General features: G+C 38.4%; 1 protein-coding gene across 1 annotated transcript in view; it reads right to left on the reverse strand.

Moving 5' to 3' along the window:
* Nucleotides 1–21199, reverse strand: part of EPHA4 (EPH receptor A4) — a 160552-nt gene that overhangs the window by 77188 nt on the left and 62165 nt on the right. The window contains exon 4 of the mRNA XM_044670784.1: nt 11210–11365. Within this exon, the coding sequence (XP_044526719.1) occupies nt 11210–11365 (156 nt within the window). The remainder of the gene's footprint in view (nt 1–11209; nt 11366–21199) is intronic.

Consider the following 21199-nt stretch of genomic DNA (forward strand, 5'->3'; position numbering starts at 1 on the left):
TTCTTCCAGCCCCTGTTACTGTGGGTGAGTTTATATAAGGGTTGTTCTGGGAAGCCCTTTTTTTCTGCAAATGTATGGACATTCCTCAACCTTTTATCACTAAAGCTTCTGTGATCTCACAGTGGTTCCAACCCAAACCTCAGCAGCCCGTTATGAAAAACAGGAGCTATGTTGGGGTAGCGCTCATTTGTCACCCTCTTTTCCTAAAGTGCTATCTTTTTGAAGACTTAATTTGTACCTGACACTTTAGTATTTCCTTGTTATTCTTATGTCTCTTCTTTCCCAAAGATCTTTCCAAGAATGTTTTGTTTTTTCTTTCCTAGCTTAATTTCTTTATACTGACAATACTAGATCATTCATGTGTAGTTGGGATCATTTATACAATCAAGTCTCAATTATCCAAGCCATTAGAGGGAAGCTTTAGTACAAATATGTTCAAGAAAAGCAGACACTTTAAAAAGTTATTTACACTTGATTTTTTAAAAATGCACTTGAACATTGCTTCATCATGACAACAACCAGCACCTAGTTAATATTTAAGGCAGTTTACCCAGATCATTTGAGGCTTACAACTATACTATAAGGTTGGTCCTACAGGTATTATCATCCTCATTTCATATATAGGGAAACTGAGGGTCAGTAAATGTCAGAGGAAAGAGCTGAACACAGGCCTGTCCTTACAATAAGCCAGCACTCTTCTAACAAATATTATGGGTCTAAAGAAAGGAGAAACCAGTACTGGATAGAAAAGTCGGAGAAAGCATCATAATGATAGGAGTAAAATTTGAAGATTAAGTAGTATTATCCAATTTTTAATATGGAAGGGACCTTAGAAGTTAACTAGTCTAATTCCCTCATTTTACAAAGGGAGGAAATAAGGCTCATAAAAGTTAAATGACTTGCCCAAGGTCACACAGCTATTAAGTGGTAAATATTGAATTTGAACCCAGGTCTTCTGATGACAATTTCAGGAATCCTTCTGAAATACTGTAAGATTTCAAACAACTTAGGTTGAGGCCAAAAACCAAATCACAAGGGGTTGGAATATGAGAAGAAATAAAGGAAATGAAAGTAATGCATATAGAAAAATGACTTTTCCTAAGAGTTTAATTAAGAAAAGGAAGATGATAGTCTGAGGTGATGTCTCTGAAGTTTTAATTTTTGTTTGTTTTATTTTTCCCACAAGGATAAAATACTGGAAATGTCAGGAGTAATAAAAAAAATGGAGCCTTTTGATGGGAACAAATTTATTATTATAAAGGGCTGAGTATGAATGAAAAGGCTTCTGGAGAAAGGCTGGAGATGACTGGATATGAGCATTGTAAAGAGATTAAAGATTAAGAGAGAATATAAGGAGTAGCTAAGAGGTTCATTGTGATTGAGAGCCAGGGCCAGAGACAAGAGGTATTGGGTTCAAATCTAACCACAGACACATCCTAACTGTGTGACCCTGGGCAAATCACTTAGCCCCTATTGCTTAGGCCCTACTGCTCTTCTCCCTTGGAACTAATACATAGTATTGATTCTAAGATGGAAGATAAAGGTTTGAGAGAGAGAGAGAGAGAGAGAGAGAGAGAGAGAGAGAGAGAGAGAGAGAATATAGATGCTTGAAGCAACAAGACTTATTAACTGAGCAGGTATAAGAGATGTCAAAGAAGATTCCAAATATGTAAATGATTGGAAAAACTATGGGAATACAACCTGTGAGAAATTAGAAAGAGAATCTGGTTTCAAAGGCATGATGACAATTTATTTGGAGATCCGTAATGCTGCAGATATCAGTGGGATATCTAGATGGAAATACCTTGTAGGCAACTAGAAATGTCCATTTGAGACTGAGAGAAAAACAAGGGCTAAAGATACAGATTTGTGAGTCATGGGGATGGATGGTAGAGATAGTTTAGGCAGTGAGAGTAGATGAGATCATCACAAGGTGCAGAGAAAATAGAGAGTACAAGGTAAACCCCTAGAGGACAAGCCTGAGGAGAAGGAAGTAGAAGATCTAGGTCAAAAGCTGTCAGGTAAATATGGGAACCAGGAGGAACCAAAGTTTGTGAACAGTGGACTATCTCTTTCTTGGGAAAAGAATTATTGAGAATGAGGATTGAGAAAAGTACACTGGATGTGGTAATTTGCCTGTCATTTGGGGAGTCTGAAGAGAGCAATTTCAGTAGAGTGAGAATGGAAGCCAGATTGCAATGGATGTTAAAGAGTAAGCAGATGAAAAGATAGAGGAGACAGTGAGTCTCGAGTACTCTTTCAAGAATTATGAAGTTAAAAGGAGAAGAGAGGATGATAGTTTGAAGGGAGTAGCAAAGTCTAAGAAAGATGGATGATTTTTGTCTTAGTTGGGTTTTCTTCTAATGTTTTTTTTAGAATCCAGAGACATGAGCATTTATTAGTAGGTGAACAAGTTAACACAACAATTTGGAATGTCAGACAAAAGAATGAAATCATAGCATTTCGCCCCAACTAGAGACTGTTGGAAAAACTGCTAACTTCCTCATCCTGTCCCTTGTACAATGGTTCCTCGTTTTCTTTAGTTTACTCCATGCTAAATAAATGTGACCTTATTCCTCAGATCAGAACCAGTTTTCAGCTTCTCTATATGGCTCTCAATTTGTTAGAAGGAAATAATGTTTTTCTTTCAAAGATTTTTTCCCTCCTAGTCTTGGAAACTGGGATCAAGTGAGATAATATATATGTATATATATTATACCTTGACCTTCCATCTTGGAATTAATACTGTGTATTGGTTCTAAGGCAGAAGAAATATAAGGGCTAGGGGATGGGGGTTAAAGTGACTCACCCAAGGTCACATAACTAGGAAGTAAAGTGTCTGAGGCCCAATTTGAACCCAGGATCAGTCTCTAGGCCTGGATCCCTGAAATAATATTTTAAAGAGCTTGGCATACACTTGGCACCTAGTGGGCCCATAATAAATGCTTATTCTATTCCCTCCTTTATCCTATGTGAGAAGAGAGAAGATAGTTTTGTCTTCTGCATCTCTCCAGTTCCCTCCCTTTACCATTGCTGCCAGGTCCCAAATAAAGCAATAGTCAATCCACTGAGAAAAACCAACACAGGTCCTGAAAGCAAAGATGTTGATCAGCTCTTCTTCAGAGTATCATTCATAAGCAAATAACTAGGAAGCTCTTAGGGACCATGCAAAATTATATTGAAATAGGAAAGTGGTAACTTACTTTGATCGAAATTTAATTCCTCAGTTATAGAATAAAATGGATATTGATTATTTCATATTAGCCCTAAATCATGGCAGTACTTTTCACACTTTCCTCTGCCAGGGCAAAGACTCCCCCATGTGCTCTCAGTGGAAAAGAAAACAATAATAATAACAGATTTACACAGAGCTTTTAATGTTTTCAATGCATTTAGCAAGCATGATATCATTTGGGCCTCATGATAATTCTGGGAGGAAAAAAAATTAGGCATCATCAAACCCATTATACAGATGAAGTAACTAAGGCCTCAGAGAAGCTGCATGACTTATCAAGAACATACAGGGAATATTACAAAGCAGCTCTTCCTGACTCCTAATTCACCATACTATCTATTTCTTATTCCAGAGACTTCCTTAGATAATTCATTTTGGAATTGAGAATGGCATTAGCTTTTGATGAGACATTAATCAAATTTTTTAAATTAAGTAGTAAATTGTTCATGATAAAAACAATAAAAATTTTATTTTAGCATCTCATAATCACTTAATAGAGCAGGTAGGTGGCACAATAGATAAGAGTGCGGGGCCTGCAGTTAGGAAGACGTGGATTTGATTCTTGCCTTTGCCATTTTCTATTGGTATGATTTTGAACAAGCTAATAGGATTGGACTAGATTAGTAAAGTCAAATTCAAAGCAAAATAGGAATCACTCATTTATACCTGAGGATCCCTTTAGGCTGCACATTGACAATTTTAAAAAGTAATATTATCTATGTTGTTCTTTTATAAGTGTTGCTAAATATTTTCCAATTACATTTCAATTTGGTTCAGACTGTAATGCGAGTGTCATTGGCTACGTGTGGCCAGGACTATGTACTTGAAATGTCTGGACTAAATGACCCTTCATTGTTCTGTTTCCCTCTAAATTTATGCTTTGATTTGACAAAGGTGGTGCAGTGGAAAGAGTTGGACTTGAAATTAAAGACCTAAATTCAAATCCTGTTTTTGCTGCTCTGGATTCAAATTTTGGTTCATTTAACCTCTCTGAGCCCCAGTTTATTCAGTTGTAAAATAAGGATGTTAGACTGGATGATTGCTAAAGTTCCTTCCAATTCTAAATTCACACTCATGGCTTATGAAAAGCTAAATGCTATCTCTTATTTGGTAACTTGAATACTAAAGACTGTTTACACATACTTTTCTCAACCCCCTTAGCCAGACTATTACAAGTATAACACTTTGGGGTGGGGGAGATATTTAAAGTATTTTATGGGGTATACAGTCAAGGACTAGTCGAAAAATAAATTTAAGTCAACTAAAATTAAAGCATTTAAAAAAATCTATTTTCCAAAAAACTTCACTTTGACCTTGGAAACAAGTAAGGACGATGTTATTTTAATTTGCATTCAAATTTTAACAACACAGTCACACAGCACCAGTGGAATTCACATTGGGTTTCCACCGAAGATTGCTCATCATTTCATTATGGTTCATTATGTTGATAACTGTCAGAAAGCATTAGAAGCAAAGGCTTTGAGTAATAGGACTGAAATGGTAATTTAAAAACAATATACTTTCTGGAGGAAATACAGCAGTGCACTAAATTCAATTAGAAAAGGCGAATGTAAAGACAAACTAAGTGACATTTGTTGTCTGAAGTAGGACCATTTCAATTTCTTGTTAACCTAAAACTGCAGAGATCTTTTTCAACTGGGCCCTTTCGTCATACATTGTGGTAGATTTGCCCTCATTGGAACCAAGCTCTTCCCATTTAAAAGCTTCATTTTTCGGAATATTTCAGGCCATGTCTAAATATCAATCTATCACTCTTTGTTTGTTTGGCACAGCTGACTTGATTATTTAAAGCCACTGACTTGGAGACAGATTCATGAAGACCCTTCACTTGGCGATCTAAAATCATAAGCTCTCGTTTATATAGTACCCCCAAGCACAATGCTCTACTAAGTTCTATCAGACAAGTTAAATAAAGAGTGCCAAAGAGTACTAGAATAGGTTTTAAATTTTTTTTAAAAAGTTTTAAAATATTATTTTTAAACTGAACTCCACAAAAATAGTCCTTATGCAGAGAAGAGAAGAATACTGATGGACAGTCCAGTGACTTCACTACTCTATAAAAATAGCAAAATAAAATAAAAAACTTAAAAGTTTCTATGCATTGGGTTGATTCTCAGTGTGCGATTTATAGAAAGACAGCGACAGGATTTACACAGCATGAGGAACTCTGGGTACCAATCTGCCCTGGTCGGGGAGGTCCCACAGAGATGGGGTCACTGATCCATCAAAGTAAGAGTAACCAAGCTCAAAGGTAAGGTTAGCAAAAATGATAAAAAAAAAAAAAGTCTACTTCCCAATCACATAAAAAACTGCCTGCAAGCATTCACCTCTTGACAAGTCATCTTTTGAGCAAAAATTGAAATGTAATGAGAGGTTGAACGTTACATTAATATAACATTGTCTCTGCTTCCAGAGGCGGGATAGAGGATGGGAGGGAGGAAGAGATTGTTCTCTCACAGTCTGTGCTCAGGTAGATGTGTGATAAGTCAATCCTGAGGTTTCATGCACAAGCATGTAGGTGACATTTTCACCGCATGATAAGATTTCTAGTCTGCAATCCTGACTTAGAAGAACAAGGCAAATATAAGGTGAAAAAAAGGAGAGACTGAGGAGAGTTGCAAGGACATCCATTTCATTGACAGTCTCAAATACTTCTAGGAAATTAATGATGAAATCAAGATCCCCATTCAGTCTTAGACTGCCCTACTACCCACGTGGTGGTCATTTTCCTGCATGTAAGGAAAATCCTCCAAAAGTCCTTATATACCTTGATGGATCTTTTTGTTCAGCTTTAGGTATTTTCTCATCATCCATTAAATGAAAGGATTCAATTTGCTGTTGTTGTTGTTGTTTTCCCAAACTATAGTGAATATTCAAGTCTTCAGAAAGGAAACATACATTTTCCATTATGGAAGAGTGGAAAGAAAATTTGGAAAGTCCTTCTAAAGTCACCAAAGAATTGCCATATAGACTATATCCATTAACTTCTTCCAGACCAGGAAAGAGAAAGAATTATAATCATCACATTACTGAAAGTAGAAAGGAACTCATTTCCTCCACTGGCTTTCAATCAGAACAGCAGCTATCCTCTCCTCCCAAAATAATAATCTTTCATTTTCTTGAGACTATCCAAGAAAGTCCTCTCATGCATGAGAACACACTGAAGCATCTCAGAACCAGCCATGGATCAATGTCATTAAGTCAACGCAGCGTTAACCAAATCAAAAGTCAAAAGACAGCATTTTTTACCCCAAGTCCCAAGAAGATAAAATTCTTCTCACAATTCCCTAAGGTAGAGGATGGAAGGAGTGAACTTTAGCCCATCCCAGGTGTTTCCTTCTAAATTAGCCAATGCTACTTTATTCACCTGGTCTAATAGTTCTGCTAGTGAACAAAAACCTGATTTTACAAGCCAGTGGAGCAGAGTCTATCTTTCGCTAGAAGAATGGGTCTCTGCTAGTGTGTTTTATTTCTTCATTAGTGTGCCGTCACAATGAGTGCTCACTAAATGCAGGGCTGAATAAGAATGCCGAGGTTAAAGAGAGCATAATGAACAAAGAAGGGGGCCTGATTACCATGGCTGTCAGCACAAGGGAATTGGGTTTGTCACCTGGCTTAACCAACTGGGAAGAACTGATTAGAGTCTGAAATCAGTTTGAAAAGATCCCTAGATGCTTAAGCTCCCCTCCATATCTCCATAGCCTGTCAAGAGAGACTGACAAAGGAGACAGGATAGGGCCGTGGAAAGGACAGTGGCTTGTGAGACAACAGACATCGGCTATGATCCTCTTCTGCCACTAACTAACCGAAGGACTTAGCTGGATTGATTAGATCATTTCCCTAAGCCTCAGTTTCCTCATCTGTAAAACATGAAGATTAATGGAAATTACTTCTAAAATTCCTAAAAAGTTCTAAAATTCTTTTTCAGGGGGAGAGGAATGGTACATAAATGTGATTTCACTGATGTCTGGAGCTCTGAGTAAGGGGACTCCCTCTAATAATAATACAGATCATTCAGCACCTGACCTACAACATCTAGACTTGGAGAACTTCCTGGGACAAAGGGGTTAAATGACTTGCTCAGGTTCACACAACTGGTATATGTCAATGGCAAAAGTTGGACCCAAGTTTTCCTGACTCTCAGACAAGTATTCACTTCAATACACAATGTAGGGGCAGCTAAGTAGCACAGCGGACAGAGAGCCAGGCATGGAGTGGAGGACCTGGGTTCATATCTTACCTCAGACACTTTCTAGCTATGTGATTCCGGACAAATTACTTAATCCTAATATTGCCTAGCTCTTCCCTCTCTTCTGACTTAGAACCAAAATTTATTATAATAATTATATTATTTATTATTGATTCTAAGACAGAAGGTAAGGATTTTCAAAACACAATACAAAATATGTCTTCTCTATGCTTTAGGTATCTATGATTTTAATAATCATTAGGAAGAACCATGAGTGGGAAACTTCATTCAGGAAGAATACTAGAGTAGGAGAAAGGTAGAGGGAATAGTGGATAGAGAACTAGCCTTAGAATAATTAAGTCTGGTATTAAATCTGGCACCAATTTAGTAAGCTCCAGGGAGCTGGAGATGAGGAAGGGAACCAGGCTACCTAAAGAAGAGCAGACTGGTCCAGGTCAGAAACAGAGCAGATCAAAGTTCTTGTACCAATCTGTCCTGAGGTTGAACCAAGGGGAGAAATGGGGAGACCCAATCTTAGATAAACTGATGATGATAACAAGAGCTCGATAGATTGAGATAGGTGGAGAGATGATAGAGAGAGAGAGAGGAGGATTGAGAGATAGGTGATAGATGGAGATAGATAAGAGATAGATATAGTGATGGATGAGAGATGAAGAGAGGTAAAGATAGATCGTAGATAGATATAGTGATGGATGAGAGATGAAGAGAGGTAAAGATAGATCATAGATATAAGTAGAAAAGTGAGAGATTGAGATAGACAGTGAGAGATAAGAGATCGAGATAGAGATATATATAAAAGAGTGAAATGAAGTGAGATAAAGCAAGGGAAGGTAAGTAAGAGAAGAAGTAAAGAGAGTATCTTAGAAGGAAAATCTAAAACCTAAAGTTGAAGGATGAAGATCTGTCTTCCATTTTTTATTCTGCCACTAACTTCCAAGTTTACTATTGATAATACTCTGTTATATGAGTTTCCCAATTTGTAAATTGAGTCCACATCTTCCCAATATTATAGAAAATTCTAAGAGCTTTAATTAGATGATATTTGCCAAATACTTAAATACCCTTGGATGAAAAGATCTATAAAATTAACCATCAAGCCAGAGTGAGTGAGGTTGTAGAGGGGAGTCAAATCAGACAGACTTCCTGTGTCCACTCCAGTCCATGGACAAAGATCTTGGCTTAACAACTGCAGCAGGGACATGCTTCCCAGTCAGCAGATTCTGAGGCATGAACTGACATATGAACAAAGCCCCAGCTTCACTAAATTTAGAATCAAGACCAGGGAGATTTCTCCCAGGAAGAGGGATTAACAAGAAAAAGGAATTAAATCTAGCTCATTTATCAACATAAATCTTGCAATAATGGGGAAATAAGCAAGCTCAATCTTTCTTTGCATGGTGAAACACACCTTTTATTCTATTTAGTGGCTAGAGATGCTTCTACTCTTATTTTGGTGGTGGTGGTGGAGGTGGTCCAGCCATATTCCAAAGCCTGAACTGACCTTTGAAATCACAAAAACAGTGATGATTTTTCTTTTCTCACTTGTATCCACTTGAGAAATTGGATGATAATTGTCCCCAAAATAATTTTGATAGGCTCTGCTAAGCACCTCTTCAATGTATCATATATAGATGTCAGATGAATATTGTTTGAACTGAATGTTTCCATTGTTCTTGTGGTTGGGACAATTGGCTACTGAAAAGGTTCATCACTTCACAGATGATGAATCAAAGTGCCATGATCCAATGACTTGCATATGATCGATCATTCTCTAAACTGGTCAGGAGATTCAAGAAACACAGGGGTAAAAGTGTGGAAAAAGGAAATATGACCCCATTCTCTCACAAAACAATGAATTCTATAGGGCTAATGGTGCAGTGGAGCTCAAGACAAGGCTGGAATTATGTATGCAGGATTGAGAGGAAGAAGGGTTTTCTATATGATGAGGACTTTGAAAAACTTAAATTGTTTTGCTTTGTTTTAACTCCTATTATTTATATAAGCGATTCCTCTGGTTCTAAGTTATGTTGAATTATAAATATCTCCTATAATAATCCGGCCTCAGACACTTCCCAGCTGTGTGACCCTGGGCAAGTCACTTGACCCCCATTGCCCACCCTTACCACTCTTCCACCTAGGAGCCAATACACAGAAGTTAAGGGTTTAAAAAACTATATCTCCTAGAATGGTATCACAAAGGAAAGGAAATGGTATGGAAAAGAAAAGGAAAATTAATTCATCAAAGATTAGCAAGTCTTTATTACCAAAGCCCAGTGAATGAGAAACTGAAAAGAAAGAGTTTGATAGAGAGAAAGTAGGGAAAGAGAACACATTGGAATACTGAGCCTTAGTCATTGAGGTAAGGCCAAAGTAGAATGTCTAAGTGGGAATGGTATGAGAATTTGGAGAGTGAGGTCCAATTCTGCTATCTTTCCACAGATTGTGCAGAATCTGGACAATTGATATAGCAGGAGGGGTACCCAGAACTAGGAAAAAGATATGGGAATGTCTGGAGGCAAGTTAGCTACTTCATAATTTTGTCTAAAACTGGCATTGATTAGTCATTTGGCACTTGAGGTTGATTTAGATCAGAGAGGGCCCTGGCATCCTCCCTAGGCCATAACAACCATGTTAAGGTTGATTCTAATTCATTTCTATTCTGGAAGAACTTCATGAAATAAAGAAAATTTCAGAGCCAAGCTAAGCATTCAGAGTTAACTCATTTGTATCCTGAATGGTTGGTTTTTGGGGCTCCTACATTCTGCTTCTCAGTTCTCCAAATGTGTACCCAATTGTCTCGGAGAATGTCCTCAATGGTAGAGCAGCTTCTTAGGAGAGTCCAGAAAAGACTCCCAACTACCAAAATATCCATAGTTATGATTTCCTTTAATAGGGAAGGGTTGGGCAAGGTAAGAGTATACCATAGCTGGGGAGCAGAATTGTCACATTACAGAGGTAATAAACTAAAAGGCTTTATTCTATAATATGTTCTGTCTGGGTTTATGCAAGGCTGAGCACACATAGACAGAGGCACTCTGCCCCTACCCACAGTAGAGATTTCTTCATTCCTCACTATCTACTGGCATAGCATAAATGTATGATCAGAGAGGTAGGCTATACTTTAATAACGATGGTCCCAATAATAATTGCCAGGATTCTCACTCGGATTTGCATTGTTCTTTTCCTTCAAAGGGCTACTAGGACACTCACATATATAATCCCATTCACATAACCTTGCCCTATACGTGTTTCTTCCTCAGCTGTCAAGATTACTGAGCATTCTAGATGGAATGGTAAAGCAGTTTATAAATTCAAATCTTCAGCCCTAATTACACTGTCAGATGCCCACGAAAAGCTCAACTGAAGCTCCCTCCACAAAGTGTTTTGTTGGCAGGATATGCATTTGAAATGAAACCAGAACAGTAAACCAGACCCTCTAATTTCCATTGGCCGTTATCCTGCTATTATTGATGGGGAGGAGGGAACACAAATGGGGAGAGATCTTGCTGATCTAATTTGCCCACTGCCAGACAACTGTGCTGAGAGAAGACCTGGTATTGCCCAGTACGGCCCCTCTCTATCATCAATGAGGACAGGAAGATGAACGCCAACTACTGGCTCTGCTTGACTAGCTTCTCAAAGGGAGTTGTTTGTTCCCCACTTCACCCCCTCTTCTGTGAGCATGATTGAGGTGGGGCAGGAAGAGAGTTGGAATGGCTCTAGAAGAGAAGCATTCAACTTACGAGTGCAGGGCATGGAAGCTGCATCATCCTCTGCTCGAAAATAGCCTCGGTCACAGGTGCAGGAGGTGGCTCCCTCCCAGACGGAGTAGCTGTGGGGTGGGCACTTGGCACAGGCAGTATCAGTGGAAAGGGCCTTATAGTATCCAATCTTGCAGGCTATGGAGGAAAAACACCAGACATTTATATCATGATTAGAGCAGTAACACATAGGTCATCTTCCTGATTGGGAAGAATGCCTAGAGTTTGGCCCCAGGTATGAAATGAGCAGACTTATAAAGGCTGACCAGTATCACTGTCTCAGACCTGACAACATTTTCACTCATAGGACAACCACCAAGGCACTGGCAACTACAACTGGCACTGGCAACTCTAAGGAAATTCTTCAGTCAGAAAATTTCCTGCCTTTACACAAAGTCGTTTCCATTCTCTCTGTCTCTATCTGCCCACCTTTTTCCTCATCTCCCCCTTTTTCCCCTCTTTCCCTTCCTCCCTCTCCATGTCTATGAACAGAGTAAATTTTAATGGTTTTTAGGTAGAGAAATACACTTGAACCACCAACCCACCTCAACAATTTTTGAAACATGAAATACCTAGAGGAAGGAAGGAAGGAAGGAAGGAAGGAAGGAAGGAAGGAAGGAAGGAAGGAAGGAAGGAAGGAAGAGAGGGAAAGAGGGAGGAAGGAATGACAGAAATGGAGGAGGGAAGGAGGGACACAAGCAGTCATAATAGAACACATCTATAACAGCATTTCTGATTTCTCAGATAAAACACAAGCCAAGATAGTCAAATATTGAAGACAACCTGGCAATCCTGTTAGCATCATTAGCTTCCAAAGCTTCAAAGAAAAGGCAAAAATAAATGGATTTTGAAAAGCCCAGTTAATTCTACAAGATCAGAGAACAAAAAGAATGACAGTAATCCTTTTTATTTTTTTGCATAATTCATTTTTGTTTCTTTTCCTCCTTTTTAAGACTGCCTCTTAGGTTATGTCTATATAACCAAAAATACCAACTGCAAAACATGTCAACCAGCTGCTTCCCATCATTTTGGCAACACTGCTGCTACCCATGCACCAGAGTGCACTGAAGCCACCTGATAAAGAAATCCTGAACAAAAACGATTTGATTCAGTGGTTCCGCATAGACCTAGCCACAGTCATCCCAGCATTACTCATGCACCAGGCAGGCAACAGTGTGGGTTTCCATTCAAAGCCTGTTCCTCTCTCATGCACATCCTGTTGGTATTTCGTTAATCACACACTGGTCATGGTAAGCGGAAAGAGAATTTAGCGCTAGTGCAAGGAAGACATCGTAACTTTACTCTTATTAACCATGGTTGTTTATGGAATTTCCTCTAATGAACTCAAACTTTATGATGTGTGCAGCCCTCACGATAAAAGTGCTGGGAGACCAATCTCTTCCCCCATTTGCTTTGTCTTTCACTGGACCAGAGAATCTTCAAAAACTAGCTGTTCCAGTGACTAAGATTTATGTGTCCAGCGTTTATACACATCACATAATTAGATAAGGTTCAACTTGCAAGGTGCTTCTTGGCTGGGCTAAAACTGGCCCGAGGGTTTCGATTCAAATCAGAAACCAAAGCTCTGGCAGGAAGAAGCAAAGGGGGTCAAGCCTAGCCTTCCCACATCAAACACAATAAGTCCCTGAACACCAATGCAAACCCACTGGGCACAGCCTGTCACTCAGTCAGTCTTAGTAAACAAAGGCAACTTGTCTAAGACCGGTTACTCTGCTCCTGTTGGAAGGGCTCAAGCAAACAGGCCCAAAGTACTTTTATTTTATCTCCCCCCCCACCCCCACCCCTTTCACATCTGAACAACAATGTATGAGGAAAGCCCAGTTTACCCCTGACCAGCCTTCATGTGCCCAAAGAGCAATCACAATTAAAATCTAAAATTCCACTGATGGAAGGAAAAGCTATTGCTTTATTCTGATCTGACGACATGAGCCAAAACCATATGGCTTTGAAGTCATACCCAGACCAGTGGGATTTCTACTTTGAATTGATCCAGATCCCAATGAATAAATAACTAAAGCACTGCACGGAGATATAAATGTTCATATATTTTAACAGCAAAGAGAGAGATCCTATGTGTAGGAAGGAAAGAAAGAAACAGACATGCACTTTATAAATATTATCTCATTTGATCCTCACAACAACCCTGAAAAGTATTATTATTATCCCCATTTTCACAGAGGAGGAAAATGAGGCAATAGCATTAATGACCTGGCCAGGCTAAATAAGTGTCTGAAGTTGGGTTTGAATTCAAATCTCCCTGACTCCAAGCCCAATGTTCTATCCACTGAACACTTGGGTCCTTTCACTATAGAAACTTATAGATTACTGAGATATCTAAGCGCTGGACTACAGGTAAAATGTCTGGCCCGTGTGGTTTGAGTGTTCTGAACTACCCTTTTAGTCTCTTCACTTTGATTTTTGTTTTTAAACCAAAGGGAGTTCTATTCTGGTTCTCTTAGCAATCCCATCCCTGAGCTCAGCACCCCAAGCCTTTGTCTTCTGCTCCGTTAAGACCTGCTGCTGGTGTTTCAGGACCTGAAAGCACATCCCTCACTTTAGACACTGGGGGCTTTCAAGCCCGGACAGGCAGGGCCTGCAGCCTGTTTTCTTCACGACAGCCTAGAAAGTGCATAGTTTGGGGGTGTTTTCTTTATATTCTGTGATTCATAGCACTTCAAATCTCACTACAATGAATGAGTACACACTGAATTTATTCTGCACTTGGTTAGGTCTTAAAACATTTCGCTGTCTCTTTTAACCTAAGCAAAACCTTGATAAAGTTGGTGCTTGGGGCATAGATACTAATGATATTTCATGACTACCCATCACAGTCTTGGGGGTGAGGGCGGGGGAGGATATTATCCTGTATTTTTTTTTTAATTCTAATGGCTTAGTGGGTAAGAAGTGTGTGGAGGGCCTGGAATGGATTGCTTGAAAGATTTCTGCATTTTGCTTCTTATTAGGGTAAGAATTTGCTTGATGGGACAGAGCATGAATGGTAACCTTACACAGTCTTCCAGAGAAGCCATTGTACCAAGATTAGTTCACATGTGCAATACAAACTTTGAATTCAATTCCCTTGGCTTTGCTTTAATTAGGTCTTTCTGATGGTTTACAACTCCTCCTCCCCCTTCTCTACCCTCACTGTGCCTCTCCTCTTCCATCGAGCTCACCCACCAACATAACAAAGTTACATTCTGAGGCAGAATCTTCCTTATAACTCTTCAAGAGAATTTTTCAGTTACTCTTAATTTGAAGAGAAAAAATTCTATACACATGCCCCCAAACACCTACCAACATATGGCTTAATAGCAAGGAGACTTATTAGTGTGACCGCTGATTTTAGGAGTTTGTTAAAACTTTCTTTCTTTTAAACACTCGAGCTCACTTCATCTCTTTCTCTTTCTTTATATGGAAACACCAATAGAATGATTCTGATTTTTCACTTGTCCATGTCATCATTTCCCCACAAATTAAATAAAGTCAAGGTTGGCCTTGAAATGAACTGAGAAGGCAAAATCTTTCCCCCCTTTACTTCTGAATTTTCTTCATTGTCACCAGACCATTGGTAACAAGTAATATGATGTCCTTCTGCAGGATCCCTTCAGGTTCCCCTCCTAAGAGTTCCCTATTGTGGCATCGTCATCTCCTTTAAAGCTGACCTACCCAGTCAGGGTCCCATGTTAAAAAACTTCTCAACTCCATTTCTTCATCAAAGCTTTAATGTCTTGATTCCCACTTCTTCAGGATTTTCCCCTACTTGATGCATTCTAAACAATCTGAGTGATTTATTTGTACTAACATGTCCATTGAGATGAAAGGGTTAAGATACCATTCCTACATTAGATTCTCTACATTTTCATATAAGTTCAAGAGAAACCAGTCATAATTTATATTTAAAAAAAATATCCCACTGTGGTAGTCCGAGACTGAGGGTAAGATGATAAGGGGATATCTTGGAAAATGGAGGCTCTGCCCCAATGGCCCCCCCATGGAGGCCAAGATAATCTCATTCAGGAAAGGCAAGCAGAACTCTACATTCTGTATGTTCAATATATGTAGCATGTTTAAAGGCCAAGGAAATTGATTTAGAAATATTAAAGTCATTTAATAGTTAGGATAGCATTAGTTCTCTCTCTAAAAATTCCTAAAATGCTATTCCCCTATATGAATAATGGAGAACACCTGGTGAGAAGGGGAAAATAATTCTGCTAAAAAAGAATTTCAGATTCTGAGCTCCAAGTTTAAGGGGAATTATTTCTTAGACCATGAATATTTCCTTAATTTAAAAATGGAAGATAAAGTTAAGATTACTTGGCAAGCACACAGTATCAAACATAACATTGTCATTCTCATCCTTATCATTAATAAAAATAATAATCAATAATATTGACTTTTACCCAAAAGAGATCTTTATGGCTTACAAAGTACTTTTCTTACAATAATCCTGTGTGGCAGGTAAGAGTTAGTATTGCATATCTCCACTTTACAGATAATTAAACTAAGGCAGAGATGAAGTGACAGTTGAGTTAGCAGCAAAGAGGAGACTTGAACTCTGGTCTTAAATCAAGTGAAGCACTGTAATAGGATAATGGGAATATACTACAAGGTCCAGTTTCATCAGTTAACACCATAATTTGTGCATAATTTCTCCTGTCTCTACAAATGCACTTTAAATAACAAATAATTATAAGCAAATATTATAATTTTATTTTGAAATAACATTTTTCATCCTCTTATCTCCAGCACGTACAAATGCATAAGGCCAATTGACAGAGTTTGGTTCTTCAAGATATTCTTAAACTTTTGTCCTTAATATGCCCATTGAAACACCACTCCACTCAACATTTATTTGACACTGTCCAAGTACTAGAAAATCAGAAATCGCTCCCATAACATCCAAGTCAACAGCATTTTTATAGATAATGTAATAATGGAACTTTTTTAGACACAGAAGACATCATGTGCTAAGCACTGTGATGGATACAGAGATAAATAATCATGTAATGAAGGAATAAAATAGTTACACAAAATTTAATAGAAAATTCAGTGAGAAGGTGTGTGAGAGCTACATAATCCCTGAGATTTCAAAGGATAAAGCTTTTAACTGCTACGTGAAAATGATGGAAGGTAAGGGCTAAGAAGGGATCCTCTTGTACAGATGAGGAAACAAAGGCCATGATCACACACAACGAGGAAGCAGTAGAGCTAAACTTAGAAACCAAAACATAAATTTAGAGCTGAAAGGATCATTAGGACTCATCTAGTCCAATATTTCTATTTTATTGACAGCTACTTGGTACAGTGGATAAAGTGCTAGACCTGGAGTCAAGAAGACCTGGGTTCAAATGTGACCTCAGACATTCTCTAGCTGTGTGACCCTGGGCAAGTCTCTTAACTTCTGTTTGTCTCAGGTTCCATATAATAATAATGACTCTTGGAGTCATTGTGAGGATCAAATGAGCTAATATTTCTAAATGCTTTGCATAGTGCCTGGCATATAGTAAGTATTATATAAAAGTTAGCTATCATTATGGATAAGAAAAACAGGGGAACAGGGGCCTGAGAGGTCAAGTGACTTGCCTACAGCCACACAGGTAGCAAGTGGCTGAGCCAAGATTCAAATGCAGGATGTCTGACTTCAAAGCTGGTACTCTTTCCACCGTACCACACTGCCTCCCAAGGGATCAAGGGAATATTCTCTTTTCTATGTTCTCCCTCAACAGAGTAGCAATAATGTAATTAAATGGTAAGGAGTAGCCACAATCCAAAAGAACTTCACTGAATCACGTTTGCTGCTTTTCTTAAAGCAGTATCATAGACTGTTAAATCTAGACTGTTACAAGACTTGACCAAGATGTTACATTTGACTAGGGCCAGGGCTGGGACTCAAGCTCAGGCTGTCTAATGCTGACTTCACTGTTTCATCCCTGTAGGATCAGAGATGTTGAGTGTGAAGGGAGTCTAGAAATCATCTGTTCCAAGTATCCTTCATTTTACAGAGGAAAAAACAGAAAGATGAAGTGATTTTGCTTAAGTTATACATCGTTAGTGACAAAACTGGATCAAGAGTCCAGCTCTCTTGGTTCTTGCTTGAGTGCTTTTTCTGAATTTGGGGTGAATCTCCAGTGTTAAGAGTCAGGGGAAAACCAGACATTCTTTCAGGAGAAAAGGACAAGGTACCCTTTACCTTCCCTCCCTTTACCTCATCCCTTTGCCAATACTCAAATAACACAGATAAGATCATAGGGCTGTTGGTCAAAGTTAAGTGAATTGACCACCGTCAAACAAATAGTAATCATGCACCATTCCCTAGCACTGTCAGTTTCCATTTGAAGAATCTAAATAAAATGAATTAAGGAGCTCCTTGTGAAATTAAGGCATTCTTCTCATCCAAATGTAATTAATCTCTGTAATGCCCACGACAATTATGGAACCAACTCTTACAAAGAAGCTTCTAAAGAAAACAATTCCATATGAAGAGAAAAAAAGAGAGGAAAAAGCCCACACACAGAAATCTGTTCTTCTAAAAGTCATGTTGTAGACTTCAATTGCAATATTACTAATGCTACCTCAAATAAATCTTTTGATATTAACACTGTAAAATCTCTGCTTTGTTTTGTTTCTTTCCGAGGCTCAACCTTGTAAGAGTTTCATAGATCTCTCCTGCTCTCCACCATAAGTAAAGTTCCAGAGCTGGCCAATTTTTATAGGAGCTTTATGGATAGGAAGTCACTTAAAGATTCTAAGAGGTACATATTTGTTTTTAAAAATAAATGTGGGGGCAGCTGGATAGATCAGTGGATTGAGAGTCAGGCCTAGAGATGGGAGGTCCCAGGTTCAAATCCGGCCTCAGACACTTCCCAGCTGTGTGACCCTGGGCAAGTCACTTGACCCCCATTGCCCACCCTTACCACTCTTCCACCTAGGAGCCAATACACAGAAGTTAAGGGTTTAAAAAAAATAAATGTGAATTAAAATAATTTCTTTCTTTAAAAAAATCTATTACTTTATTTCCTGGTAACAACTCTAATATAGAAAGGCAAAAGCTCAAGCATTGGGGTTAAGTAACTTGTCTAGGGTCACAAAGCTAGGAAATGTCTGAGGCCAAATTTGAACTCAGCTACTCCTGACTCCAGGCCTGGCTCTCTAAACACCATTACTATTCTGTGTTTGTTGATTATTTGATGTTATCTGCTCTTCATTGTTATGACCCATTTTTGGCTAAACTGATAAGAAGTTTTATCTATAGTCAACAAGTTAAATATTTCTTACAGAGAAAATATAAGGATCCATTCATTTCAGTTTTGGCTTCCTCTCCAAATGATGGCTATAAAGATTGACCAGTTGGGGAGCATTGCTTATGGCAAATTAGAAGATATTAGGCATCCATAATACAGAGGGGTGTGTGTGTGTGTGTGTGTGTGTGTGTGTGTGTGTGTGTGTGTGTGTGTGTGTGTGTGTGTGTGTCCCTCCCTTAACTGGACAGATAATTTCAAAATCTATCAGAATCACTTAGAGATTACCTAAATTCAACTCCCTCATTTGACAGGAGGGAAATCTGATAGCAAAAAAGGTTGAACAACTTGCATAAGGCCATAAGACTAGGAAGTAGCAGAACCAAAATTAGAATCTAAAATACAAATTTAGATCCGTACAGATTCTTCTGGATCACCCAGTCTATCTTCATTTTACAGATAAGAAGAATAAAGCTAGGCCCTCGAACTAAGCAGCAGTACCAAAATTAGAATCCAAAATATAAATTTAGAGCTGGGTAGGTCCTTAGAGGGCATCTAGTTTAATATCTGAATTTTATGGCTGAGAAAAATAGAAGCCCCAAGACCTGACCTACTGCAGAGTCCTATAGGTGGCAAGTGGCTGAGTCAGGATTTGAACATAGGCTGGTACTTTTCCCACTGTCCCCAGCTACCTCCCAATAAGAACAGGTGAATTTTCCTCCACTCAGTGATCCCTGATCAATGAACTAGAAATATTGTAACCAAAGGCAAGGAGCAGTAAGTAGTTAGTTAAATGGATGCTATATCAAGGCTGTCATATTTGCTACTTTTCTTAAATTCTCATGCACTAACAGCGTCATGAACTGTTTGAAAGGATATTAGAAGATACTTTCTAAAGACATATTTGTAGCATATTTATTGACTTAGAAAACTACAGATTAACATTAGGTTCTGGCTAATAAGGAAATATGTTTTTCATGACTTCACAAGTAGAGCTGATATATTTTTTGCTTTCTCAATGGGTTTCGGAAGGGCCATAAGGAAAAGAAGAATTTGGAACTCTAATTTCTAAAATATTAATGTTAAAATAAAATAAATAGAAATAAAAAAAATTCTGTTGGCTTTTATTTTTATTTATTTTATTTTTATATTAATTTGGTTTCTGTTCTTGAATCCCTGTCTCCTTCTGACTCCTTATCTCTGTCCATCTCTGTAACTCCCAAACACATACTCATTCACACAATCCTATTGATATGAACCAGATCCCCTGTGTTCTTAGAAAATCTGCCTAGAAGCTGCAGACAGGTGCATGAGAAGATTACCTCATTCTACAGGCAAAAAATTTGGCATTTCCCCATCGGATCTGTGGGCAAATCTATGGTGACTGGCATCACAGATGGCTTTCAAATAAGTCATAAGTCAAAATATCAAATGAGAAGATATTTGTAAAGGACTTAGCACAGAACCTGGCACATAGTAGGTACTTAATAAAGCATCTGTTCCCTTTCCCTCCAAAAGGCAAATTCAGAGCTATTATATTAACTTCATAAAAATTACTCAATAGAAGGGAAAAAAAAGAATAGCCCCCTGCAAGGGGTGAGGGAAAAGGTGAATGGATTTAAATGAACAACAAAATCATATAAAGAACTATTTCTGTTGGTCTCTAGGAAAGAAACACACTAGTTTCCCAAAAGAAGGACACAAATTACTACTTTGTATTTGTTGACTACAGTACAGTACCTTGTATAGGAAAGGCTGCCTTAAACCCTGGATACAGATTAATTAGCACAAGATCTAATCCCATTGTTCAGGAGCCAATCAGAGGTCTTCAAAGCAGTCCTCTTCAATGCTTGTAAAAGTACAGATGGGAACTAAGATGTCTCTCCATATGCCTGCTGATCAGCACAAGATTCTTATCTGGAAAAATCTTCAGACTCGGTTTTTATTTTTTAAGTGCCCCAAAAAAGGAAAAAAAGCTCCCACTAGAACACACTTACGATTCCGAATCCAGACTAAAAGAGGACTTCATGTTTGATTCTTCATGACAGCATTTGGGGTTTTCTTGGCAAAGATACTGAAGTAGTTCCTTCTTCAGATCATTTTATAGAAGAGGAAACTGAGGAAAACAAAGCTAAGTGATTTGCCCACAGTCACAAAACTAGTATCTGAGACCAGATTTGAACTCAGGTTCTCCTGATTCCAAGCCCTAGGCTCTATGCACTTAGCCTCCTAGGACACATAAAGGGATTAAGCATACTTGAAAAGAAACCTCACTTTTAGATCTGAGGATTCATTTGTAAGGTGAATTTGCCTTTGATGATTTCAATATGCTATTGTGTTTGGCCACATCTCTTTCAGCTTTCCCTCCCCTCCTTTTTCCCCCCTTCCTCCACCATTGGGGTTCTTACTATATTTTTTAGCTAGGCATCATGGTAAAGTAGAAAGAGGGCTGAATCTGAAATCAAAGATTCAAGTTCTAGTCCTCTCTATGCCACTTACAATTGGGCCTGACCTTGGGCCAAATCCATTAATCTCTGAGGTTCAGTTTCCACAAGAGCAAAAGAAGGGAAGTTCAAATGAGATGGCCTCTTAGGTTGCTTCCTGATTTTATGTTACAATGATTTTATGTTATAATGTTTATATGTGGCAAGAATTAATTCAAATAAGCAATGAGTCAGACTCTCCCAAGTAGGAGACTTAAAAAAAATTAAGA

Source organism: Gracilinanus agilis, chromosome 3, assembly GCF_016433145.1.
Source record: "Gracilinanus agilis isolate LMUSP501 chromosome 3, AgileGrace, whole genome shotgun sequence".
NCBI classification, from domain to species: Eukaryota; Metazoa; Chordata; class Mammalia; order Didelphimorphia; family Didelphidae; genus Gracilinanus; species Gracilinanus agilis.